This window comes from Olea europaea, chromosome 12 (assembly GCF_002742605.1).
Source record: "Olea europaea var. sylvestris chromosome 12, O_europaea_v1, whole genome shotgun sequence".
In the NCBI taxonomy this organism is placed as follows: domain Eukaryota; kingdom Viridiplantae; phylum Streptophyta; class Magnoliopsida; order Lamiales; family Oleaceae; genus Olea; species Olea europaea.
In genome coordinates, this window is record NC_036248.1 from 22,527,727 (window position 1) to 22,539,809 (window position 12,083).

General features: G+C 33.3%; 1 protein-coding gene across 3 annotated transcripts; it reads left to right on the top strand.

Annotated features, from left to right (window-relative positions):
- Positions 1 to 402: 402 nt before the first annotated feature.
- On the top strand, positions 403 to 12,083 carry LOC111406101. 3 transcript variants are annotated; one of them, XM_023035304.1, is made up of 7 exons: positions 413 to 1,961; positions 3,468 to 3,526; positions 3,618 to 3,746; positions 4,126 to 4,261; positions 4,482 to 4,737; positions 7,459 to 7,512; positions 11,459 to 12,083. In XM_023035304.1, the coding sequence occupies exons 1-6, from the start codon at positions 1,263 to 1,265 to the stop codon at positions 7,485 to 7,487; spliced, it is 1,308 nt and encodes a 435-aa protein (XP_022891072.1). In that variant the 5' UTR covers positions 413 to 1,262; the 3' UTR covers positions 7,488 to 7,512; positions 11,459 to 12,083. The 3 variants fall into 3 exon arrangements, with proteins under 3 accessions (XP_022891074.1, XP_022891072.1, XP_022891073.1); XM_023035305.1 differs by lacking the exon at positions 7,459 to 7,512 and having other exon boundaries at positions 416 to 1,961; positions 11,458 to 12,083; XM_023035306.1 differs by lacking the exons at positions 7,459 to 7,512; positions 11,459 to 12,083 and having other exon boundaries at positions 403 to 1,961; positions 4,126 to 4,340; positions 4,482 to 4,618.

The window sequence follows — 12,083 nt, forward strand, 5'->3', positions numbered from 1 at the left end:
TTTTTCGGCGCGCACGTCATGGCCACCCAGCTATGCTTGGTGGGAGTCAATTTTGAACTCAAAATTCGCTGTTTTCTTTTTCGAAATTCAATTTTTAGTTATTTTTTGCTATTTATGGTAATATTTCGTTTCCTTTTTTTCATATGTTAGAAAACTCGAACTGAGCCAAATTTTTGGCAACCTATTTCTTTTACTTAATATTTTATTCTGGTGTAATTTCGAGATTTTGCCATTTTTGATAATTTCTCTATAATTTTATATTTTGTAGCTATTTAACCCGACTTATGGATTAATTTTGGTCATTCTACATTATAAATAATATTGAGTTGATTTCAGAGTGTTTTCTATAATTTTTGGACTTTTTTTTTCGTTTCTTTCTGATGAACCATCTGTAAAACAAGTCAGATAATTACTGCCCTACCCGATGTAAGAAACCTTGTCTTCTATTACCCCGGAAAATGTCTCACTTTCTTCTTCATCATAATTTCTCTTTTAATTTTATTCTCAGGTACAGAAACACTCAGCAATTATTAGTACGCCCAACTGCGGAACTCCACAATTTGTTGCTTGTTTCATGCTCTAATTCTTCTGCAGTTTTGATGCTTAAATTTCTCCTTGCTCTGTATCGGAATTGAATTCCATACGTTGGCTGTTTTTCTCTCGATATGAATAGTTGAAAATCATTGTTTTTTCGCGTTCAGGTTCAATGCTCAGCAAGTGGAAATCCAGTTACAGTTTATTGCTACCGCTGTACTGTAATCAGTTTAAATTTAATCGAATCTTTGATTTCTCTGAGAGCTTGTCTTAATTAAATGCTTTTAGCTTTTCTCTCTCTTTTTAACTGGAATAAGGAAGTTTAGTCGTTGAATATTGTGTGCGCTGAAGCTTTTTGGTGGTAATCCTATAATAGCTTATCAGTTCGTTTATTGATTTTATTGGAGGTTTACGTATCCCCTTGTAATCTTCTATTGATAGAAAACCATATTTGAATTTTCCAATTTCCAGTCGTCAATTTAATTTGCCTTACTTTCGTATACCGCTTGAATTACCTATTTCAATTCGTGCATTCGCTTCTTATGAACTGTTGGATTGTTATCCATATCCTGTACTTGGAAAAACAATCCCAAATAGCATAAATAAATCGATAATTCTTTTTAGGGTGTTTTGATCTTGAATCCCTTTCTCGTTTACCCTTCCGAGACAGTCTGTTAAATCTCACATTTCCTTCCATTTAAGTTATCATGCTTCGATATTAGGAGGTAATGTCAATTCTGTGTGGCCTTCCGCTTCTTGAGTGTGTATACTGCTTAGCGTGTGCACGGTGGGCATGGAAAAGGTGTCTATACTCCGCAGGTCATGACAGTGAGACTTGGGACCTTGCCACAGCTGAAGAGTTTGAACCTGTCCCGAGGCTCTGCCGATACATACTGGCTGTTTACGAGGATGATCTAAGACACCCTCTTTGGGAGCCTCCTCAAGGGTATGGAATCAATCCAGATTGGTTAATTATGAAAAGAACTTATGAGGATACACACGGACAAGCCCCCCCATACTTGATTTATCTTGATCATGATCATGCCGATATAGTTCTTGCTATTAGGGGGCTTAATATGGCCAAGGAAAGTGATTATGCCCTTTTGCTTGATAACAAGAAAAGAAACTTCGATGAGGGCTATGTTCACAATGGGCTGTTGAAAGCAGCTGAGTGCGTGTTCAACTCCGAGTATGACATTCTGAAGGAACTCGTGGAAAAATATCCAAATTATAAATTGACTTTTACAGGACATTCCTTAGGATCAGGCGTGGCTGCATTATTGACTATGCTGCTAGTGCAAAATCGTTACGGGTTGGGGAATATTGACCGAAAGAGAATAAGGTGTTTTGCTATTGCACCTGCCAGGTGTATGTCGCTTAATTTGGCTGTGAGATATGCTGATGTCATCAATTCTGTTGTGCTTCAGGTAAGTTCTTATGTAGTTTTTGCATGTTTTGTTTTGCTTAATTTTGTGGGTTTCGTGACCTTATTTTCAAATTGTATGTAATTTATCTATAAAGCACAGTGTTTTATTTTCTCGAACATGGAGCTTGCATAGGCGGAAGTTTTGGGATAAATATCTATAAAATGGTGTTCCGTTCCTCAAAAATATGCATTTCTCCAATTGAATTTTTCATTTCCATCTATACTGTTTTTCCAGTTGCTACTTGGAATGATGTAGGAGCTGAAACTGGACTACAATGTAAAATTTAGTTTAATTGTTGCCTGAACACTCACATGACATGAATTGATATGGTATCAGAAAACTTTGAAGATAATCCAAATTATATGCTACTTATTTTCAGGTCTCATAGTTTGTCTGGTTCTGCTCATTCAGTTGGGGAATGTGCATCTTTGATTTATATAAGACCTTTTTACTAGAGGCTGGATAAGCCATGCCAGTTCAAAAGAAAGAAAATTTAGAAGTCCCATCCTTTTTTCTTAACAGATTTCCATCTTCCTTCAGCTTTTGCAGTCTAACAGCTTCAAGCACCTTGTAGTCTGATTTTGACTCTTGTCTATTTAACTCAACGACCTTGTCATGGCAAATTCTTTCTAGCTGGCATAACCTAGAAGATTAAAAATATTGACCAGATCCTGTATATACAATCAACAGATATGTGAGAACATTCATTGATTATAAATACATGTTCCAGGAAACCAAAAAAAAAAAAAAAAAAAAAAAAAAAAAAAAAAAAAAAAAAAAAAAAAAAAAAAAAAAAAAAAAAAAAAAAAAAAAAAAAAAAAAAAAAAAAAAAAAAAAAAAAAAAAAAAAAAAAAAAAAAAAAAAAAAAAAAAAAAAAAAAAAAAAAAAAAAAAAAAAAAAAAAAAAAAAAAAAAAAAAAAAAAAAAAAAAAAAAAAAAAAAAAAAAAAAAAAAAAAAAAAAAAAAAAAAAAAAAAAAAAAAAAAAAAAAAAAAAAAAAAAAAAAAAAAAAAAAAAAAAAAAAAAAAAAAAAAAAAAAAAAAAAAAAAAAAAAAAAAAAAAAAAAAAAAAAAAAAAAAAAAAAAAAAAAAAAAATCTTCAGTTACACTTGTAAATAAGCTAGCAAGTTGATATTGCTCTTACCTATGTCAAAACGCATACTTCAGTTTGAAATTCGAGGATAATTTGCATTCAGAAGGGATTCTTTTCATAGTTGAGGAGGAAAATAAGAATGTAGAGCTACTCAAATTTTCATGTGTTGTTTGTATTGTTACTTCATATGACCAAATTATTTCGGTGTTAATTGAAAGTAATTTTGTTACTATCAGCAGCACTTCCAAATGGATGGAAAAGAAGTAACTTTCTTCCATGTTCTTCTCTCTGTGTTTTTTCTTATTATCATACATTTACATATTGCAGGAACTTCTTGCTTCCACATGTATGTATGGGAACATGTAATAAAGCAACACATTACTGAATTTTAACGAGCCACTTCCTTACTGATACAGGATGATTTCTTGCCCCGAACGGCGACCCCCTTGGAGGACATCTTCAAGTCACTTTTCTGGTAAAGCACTTGTTGGGTTCTTTTTAATGCTAAATCTCTTTTGCTGCAAACTGAAGACCCTTATTTATATAAGCGTCTACTTCATGGACAGTTTACCATGCTTGCTGTGCCTGAGATGCATGATAGATACTTGCATACCAGAGACGAAGAAGCTCAAAGATCCAAGGAGGTTATATTCCCCTGGTCGCCTTTATCACATTGTTGAGCGCAAACCTTTCAGGTATGCAGGAAGTTATTTTTAAAAAATATCCACTTATGCCATGCTAATATTTTTGAACTAAATTTGGGGAACAAGTATTATTTTGACCAACAAATCAACTAAATGATACAGCAAAAAGGAGAAAATTGTTTCACCGTTATAAATCCCACTGAGCACAAACTTGGACTTGTAGCTAATTTACATCCTGTAATTCGGCCTATTATCTTCATCACTTTCTGATAAATGACCCGAATCATTGCTCAAAAGTTCTGTCAACTTTGCAACATATGACTCTAAAAGGGGATGCTATAATTCCAGAAATTATGTGGGCGGTTTGCAATTTTATTTATTATATCAATTATTAGTCAATTTGGATTACCATGTCTGTTTATGCAAATAGATGTGGAAGATTCCCACCAATTGTGAAGACAGCGGTTCCAGTGGATGGAAGATTTGAGCATATAGTTCTCTCTTGTAATGCCACTTCTGACCATGCCATCATTTGGATAGAGAGAGAAGCCGAAAGGGCTCTTGAAGTAAGACTGTCAATGTTTCTTCTACCAACAGTTGAAGCCTTGAAGGCAATTTAACAAATGATCTCCAATAGATCCCGTTGTATGGCTATTAACATAATAGCAGTTTATCTTTCTTTTTTCATAAAATTATTCGATCCTTTTGACCTCAAACATATAACGGGATGTTTTTCGGTAAGTGCTTAAAACTTCAATCCCTCTAATGCTCTTTTATGGATTACAGCTGATGCGGGAGAAAGATGATGGTCTACAGGTTCCACCAGAGCAGAGGATGGAACGACAGGAATCGTTAGCCAGAGAACACAGTGAACAGTACAATGCTGCTTTACGGAGGGCTGTTTCATTGGCCATTCCTCATGCCTTTTCGCCTACTCAATACGGAACATTTGACCAAGACACAGAAAATTCTGGGATATCAGCTGGCGATGCTTCGGCAGGATCATCTGTAACACACAAGGACAAGGAAAGCTGGGATGAATGTAAGCAATTAAACCCTAATGCCAAGGTCTTTAGAATTCATGATTTTCACATATAAATTAATTGATCAAGAAACATACCTAGATCCATGGCAATAGTAATTAAATCTACAAGAAGAAATTGTTAAATTAAAGAAATCGTTTTCTCACTTTTCCTCTCTGTAATTGAATGAATTAATTGATGAGTTTTATTCACGTTTATAGGCAGAGAGAGGCAGTTAGTTTCCTATAGACCACAAAACTCCACACTTTCCATCAAAGTGGACAGTTATAAAACTGCCACTTCTCGATTGGGCCAATAGGATTTTAGTAATATTAACCACTTTTAATTAATTCTTTAATATTACATGGGCCACAAAATAATTGGTTTTACATTCTCACTCTTGGCCCCGTGTAATTTTGCTTTGTTATGTGGTATATAACATAATGCACATATCATTAGCTAAAATCTATCAAACATTGGCCACTTAATATATCATCCCTTAAGTAAAGACTAATAAGAGTCATGATGGTTTTACAGCATCATATCGACATAATTCTTTCCATGTACTAAAATATTAGTCCCTATCCAACTTGACACATAATGAGAAGTTCGGTAATTGTATTACAGTAATGTCTTCGAAAAGACTATCCCTATCAGCATTCACATAATCCATTCACGTACATGTACCAACAGTTATGACAATAATAATATTTTGTCAAAAACAATACGTAAATGAGCTCAAAGTATCAATACATAAGCATCATAATTACATAATAATACCAATGATAATATTTTCAATAGTGCCCATCCTTTCAACATGTTCATTAAATGTCTTTGGTGGCAATCATTTCGTTAATGGATCTGCGATCATAAGATTTGTGCTAATATGCTCAATTGACACCCTTTGTTTTTGAACTTCTTCTTTAACGGCAAAGTATTTCAGTTCCATGTATTTAGCACCTTTATAGTACTTGTCGTTCTTTGAAAAGAAGACCGCTGTAGAATTGTCACAATAAAGTTTCAACTGCCTAGCTATGCTGTCGAAAATTTCAAGCTCTGAAATAAAGTTCCGCAATCAATATCCTTGAACTATGGCCTTACAACATGCCACAAACTCGGCTTCCATAGTGGATGCAGCATTGACCGACTGCTTCGCACTTTTCATAATATAGCCCCTTCAGCCAAGAGGAACAGATAGTCAAATGTAGACTTTCTAGTATCCACACGTCTAGTAAAGTCCGAATCTGAATACCCAATGACCTCCAAGTTATCAGATCTCCTATAAGTGAGTACGTGATCTTTCGTTCATTGCAAGTATCTCAATACTTTCTTTGCAACTTTCCAATGATCAAGTCCCAGGTTATTTTGATACTTGCCCAGCATTCCGACAGCAAAACTGATGTCTGGCCTGGTGCAAGCCAAATGTAGACTTTCTAGTATCCACACGTCTAGTAAAGTCCGAATCTGAATACCCAATGACCTCCAAGTTATCAGATCTCCTATAAGTGAGTACGTGATCTTTCGTTCATTGCAAGTATCTCAATACTTTCTTTTCAACTTTCCAATGATCAAGTCCCAGGTTATTTTGATACTTGCCCAGCATTCCGACAGCAAAACTGATGTCTGGCCTGGTGCAAGTTTGTGCATACATTAAGCTTCCAACAAGAGATGCATAAAGAATAACTGTCATTTTTTTGCGTTTCAATTCGTTTTTAGAACATTGCATGAGACTAAACTTGTCTCCTTTCTGAATTGGAACAACAATTGTTGGACAATTTTTCATCTTAAATCTCTCTAAAACTTTATTGATGTATACTTTTTAAGACAACCCTAACAATCCTTGTTACCTATCACAGAATATTTCAATTCCAATCACATAGGTTGCCTCTATCATGTCTTTCATTTCAAAATTTTTAGAGAGAAATTTCTTAGTCTCGTGTAATAGACCAAAATTATTAGTAGCTGGCAAAATGTCATCAACATACAGAATAAAAAATATAAACTTGCTCTCACTGACCTTTAGTTATATACACCGATCAACGATGTTTTCCTTAAATCCAAAGGAAGTAATGGTATCGTTGAACTTAAGATACCATTGACGGGAAGCATGTTTAAGTCCTTATATTAATATCTTTAACTTACACACCCTGTATTCCTTTCCTTCAACTGAAAAACCTTCAGGCTGACCATATAAACTTTTTCATCTAAATTTCCATTTAGAAAGGCGGTTTTCATATCCATTTGATATAGCTCTAAGTTATAATGAGCTACTAAATCCATTATAATTCTGAGTGAGTCGTTTTTAGAGACTGGCGAAAATGTCTTCTTATAATCAATGCCACTTTTTTAAGTAAAACCTTTGGCGACAAGTCTAGCTTTATATCGTTCGATATTATTATTAGAGTCGCGCTTGATCTTAAAGACCGATTTACACCCAACTCTTTTACATGATTCTGATAATTCGACGAGATCTCAGACTTCATTATGTTTTATAGATTTCAAGTCATCTTACCACTTATCAGAATTAGCGCTCTCAATAGCCTGTGAAAATGAAATTGGATCATCATCAACAATTCCCAAGTCAAATTCAGACTCTTGTAGGTAAACCACATAATCATCAGAAATAGCAGGTCTACGTTATCTTTGTAACCTTCTTAATGCTATTTTTTGTGGTTCATTTAATGTAGGTTCATCAGTGGCAATTTCATTGTGGGATGTTTGATCATTTATTTGTTGTTCAGGTAAATTGTCATGCCGTTCAACAATTTGAGGAACAACATTAGAAGGAGTTGAGGGTAGAGAAATTTGAACTCTTTAACTTCTCGTATTTCCACATTTCGTGGTTCCAAACTCCCACTAACTTACCATTCTCAATGAACTTAGCATTTTCAGTTTCAACAATTCTAGTACTATGGTTAGGACAATAAAATCTATACCCTTTTGATTTTTCTGGATAACCAATGAAAAATCCACTGATTGTTTTTTAGTCCAGTTTCTTTTCATGTTGATTATAAATTCTTACTTCTACTGGGCAATCCCAAACATGCAGATGCCTTAAATTGGGTTTTCTTCCTGTCCACATTTTAAAAGGAGTTTTTCGAACTGTCTTTCTAGGAACCCTATTTTGCAGATACATAACAGTCTTTAATGAAAACATCCACAAAGAAATGGGTAAAGACGAATTGCTTAACATACATCTAACTATTTCTATTAGAGTACGATTACGCCTTTCAGCCACACCATTTTGTCGTGGTGTACCTGACATAGTGTATTGAGAACATATGTCATGTCTTTCAATAAATTTAGCAAATGGATTAAGGTGTTGTCCAATTTCATCATACCTGCCATAATATTCACCATCTCTATCAAATCTAATAATTTTTACCTTTCTGTCTAATTGTCATTCAATTTCATCGACAAAAATCTCTAAAGTATTTCCATCTTGAGACTTTTCATGGAGCAGATAGACATAACCATAACGTGAAAAATCATCAATAAATGTGATAAAATACTTTTCTCCACCAAAGGATGGAACATCAAAAGGCCCACATATATCGGTATGTATTATCTCAAGAAAGCTGTGTGCTTCTTATGGCTCTTTTCTTTGTGTGTTTGGTTTGTTTACCTTTAATACAATCCACATAAGTTCCAAGATCACTAAAATCCAAGTCAGGGAGAATTTTATTCTTTACCAATCTTTCTATCCTTTCCTTAGATATGTGACTCAAACTTTTATGCAACAAGTTAGCAGATTGTTCATTCAATAAACCGCGTTTAGTAACAACATTATGATGCAAGGTCAAAAGAGTCTCGGCAAAAAGTTTATCAAGCTTTAATTTATATAAGCCATCACAAAGAATAGCGGAATCGATAAGATGATTTTGGTTAAACAAGTTTAAACATCTATTTTCACCATCAAATAAATATCAACAGAATCAAGTTTCGATAAAGAAACTAAATTGCGAGAAATAGAAGGTACATAAAGTGTTTGAAATAAATCTAAATGATGTCCAGTATCTAAAATCAAACGATAGGTTCCAATGGCTTCAACTGGAGCTTTGACTTGATTTCCCATGAGGACAAACTTTTCATTTGGATTTATGGTCTGGATTGAAAAGAATCTCTGCATCATATTAGTAGCATGAGTGGTACATTCGGAATCAATTCACCATGTATTATGAGGAACTTCTGCCAAATTAGATTCGAAACATACATAAGAAATAATCTTACATTTACTTTCGAACCATGCCTTACGTTTCGGGCAGTCCTTTTTATGGTGCGCAGGTTTGCGACAGAAATGACACGTATCTTTCTTGTTTTCCTTATTTTGGATTTGGGCAGAAGACTCATTTATCTTTAGTGGTCCTTGATTAATGCCATTTCCAGATCTTTTCTTATATTTCTTTCCAGCTCCTTGATGACTTACGATATGAGCTGAATGGATTCCTTGATTCTTAAGCCTTGTCTCCTCTTGCATGAGCATACTGTGCAATTCATTCACATTCCATTTATTCTTTAAGGTATTATAGTTCATATGAAATGGACCATACTCGGGAGGCAAGGAGTTGATGATAAATTGTACCAAAAAGTTCTCATTCACAGTCATCCCAAGAGTCTTAAATCTTGCTGCAATGTTACTCATTTCAATAACATGCTCATGCATGGTACGAGAACCATCAAATTTCATGGTGGTTAAGGTATCCATTAATGTGCCAACAAGTGATTTGTCAGCTGTTTGAGAACGTTCTTCCACAAACTTCATATATTCCTTAGCAATCTCAGTTTTAGGGATAGTTGATTTGATATCTTTGCTAAGATCATCTGCATAAACATTAGGCTTAATCTGTTAGACATTTCCCAAGCCTTATGAAAAGACCTTTCATCGGCATTGATCTCATTAGTAAGATCAACCGGTTTCTCAACTTGAAGTGCCAAGTCCAAGTCCAAGTCCAAAAAACTTAAATTGAATTGGACTTGTTCACACCGGTCAGAGAAATTGAGCCCATTGAACGGTGGTACAGATGAAGCATGTGAATGCAAAGAAATGGGATACTGTAAAATATAAAATGCTCTAATATTAATGCTTTGAGTTTATATTTAAATACTTAATTCCAGATTCAGATAACAATAAATTTATATCATAGTTCTCCTTTGGGTGATACTACGTTATACCATCATAAATAGACATAATGATGCTAATTTAATTTCACTTAATTGGTAATTAAATATACTATTATATCTTTGGATATACAAAACACATCTGACCAAGTAAATTAATTGACCACGATCATGTTCAAAATTAATAAAATTAACTGATTAACCTTTGAACGATCCATAATAATTTTATAATCTATGAACGTCAATATACTCTTGACAATAATAATAAAGTTATTTTCATTTATAAGCATCAAACTATCAAGAGTAATTGACATAAATAAATTATGTAATTTAGTGTTTGCAATACCATAATGTTTGGCCACTTTGGTTAGTAACTAACAACATTAATTGAACATTAATTACATAAACATAATATTTATCATTTAATATTTTTAATTATTATCCTGTTTATTCACGTATTACAGGTCATCAACTAATATCAAAATACATAATAAACCCATTATTTGACTGTTAGCACAACGGCAGATGATTATGTGAACAGGGCGACATCCTTTGGTCAAATTCACCAAACCTTATTTAATAACCCAAAACACACAATAATTAGCCCTTGAACATTAATTACATAAACATAATATTTATCATTTAATATTTTTAATTATTATCCTGTTTATTCACGTATTACAGGTCATCAACTAATATCAAAATACATAATAAACCCATTATTTGACTGTTAGCACAACGGCAGATGATTATGTGAACAGGGCGACATCCTTTGGTCAAATTCACCAAACCTTATTTAATAACCCAAAACACACAATAACAATAATGCCGTATTCTGGATCCATGACGCCTGAAACGAATTAATGTATTCCAATTATTTGCAGTGATTAATAAGAAAATAAAGAGTCCAGAAATAAATAAACATTTAATGGCTGTGCACTAACCAACTATAACTATGATTAATTCCACGAAACAAGAAACTGCAGTTGTGAATTTTCGACAATAATTAGCTTCATTAATTTCAACAGAAGTTTGATCTATAAATTTATAAGAAATAATTAAGGATCAACTAGTGGTAAACATTAATCATTAAAGGAAAATCAAGAATTCTTTAATATAGCTCTGATACCACATGTAAGTAATTAAACCCTAATGTCAAGGTCTTTAGAATTCATGATTTTCATATATAAATTAATTGATCAAGAAACATACATTAATCCATGACAATAATTGAGTAATTAAATCTGCAAAAAGAAATTGTTAAATTAAAGAAATCGTTCTCTCACTTTTCCTCTCTGTAATTGAATGAATTAATTGATGAGTTTCATTCATATTTATAGGAAGAGAGAAACTCCCCACTTTCCATCAAAGTTGACAGTTATAAAAGCTAATAGGATTTTAGTAATATTAATCACCTTCAATCAATTCTTTAATATTATGGGCCACAAAATAATTGGTTTTACAATGAACTGTTCAACTTTTTGAGAAAGATGAGTCCTGGTCTCTTTCTTCTGAAGAAACCACTTGATAACCGTTAAACTTATTTAAATCACCGAAAGTTGCTTTTGTTAGTATTATTTTGGCTTTGACACTTGATTATTTGTATTTGTTGATTATTTTAGGAGAAAACTCAAGATCAGATCGAGGAGGAAATATGGATAAAGCATACAATTTTGGGATCAACTACCACGATATTAGAAATTGAAGGACTTGAGTTTAATTAGAATTAAATTGGGCATTGGATTAGTGGGTGGGAATGAACTTCCTATGGGAAATGACTCCTATTGGCACGAGGAAGCTGTGGCAGAAAGTGGATAGAAGACAACAATTAGAATTCTAATTGGTTTTGGAAAGCTGGGAAGAAATTGAAACTGGATATACACGCACAAAGGACGGACGGACAGCAGCAGCAACAAGGGAAGAAAGTAATTCCAGTTTTTGTACAAAAATTCATCAAGATTTTGTGCAAGAATTGTGGAATTAATCATGTTCAGTCATAATTTGTCGGGAGATTTACACTACGCAAGAAAGAAAAACGAAGGGCAATTGTTGGTATTCGTATGGCGAACATCAAAGATAGCATGGATTAATTTTATCTTGTTGATTGTAATTAAATCCGATGATGTCTTTTGACTTATATTTGTTTAATTCAGACATTATGAGTGGCTAAATACTTTTTATGTTAGGATGAAGATGTAGCTTAGGGTTTTAATATATTGTTTAATTTCAAGACTTAATGCAACTTCAA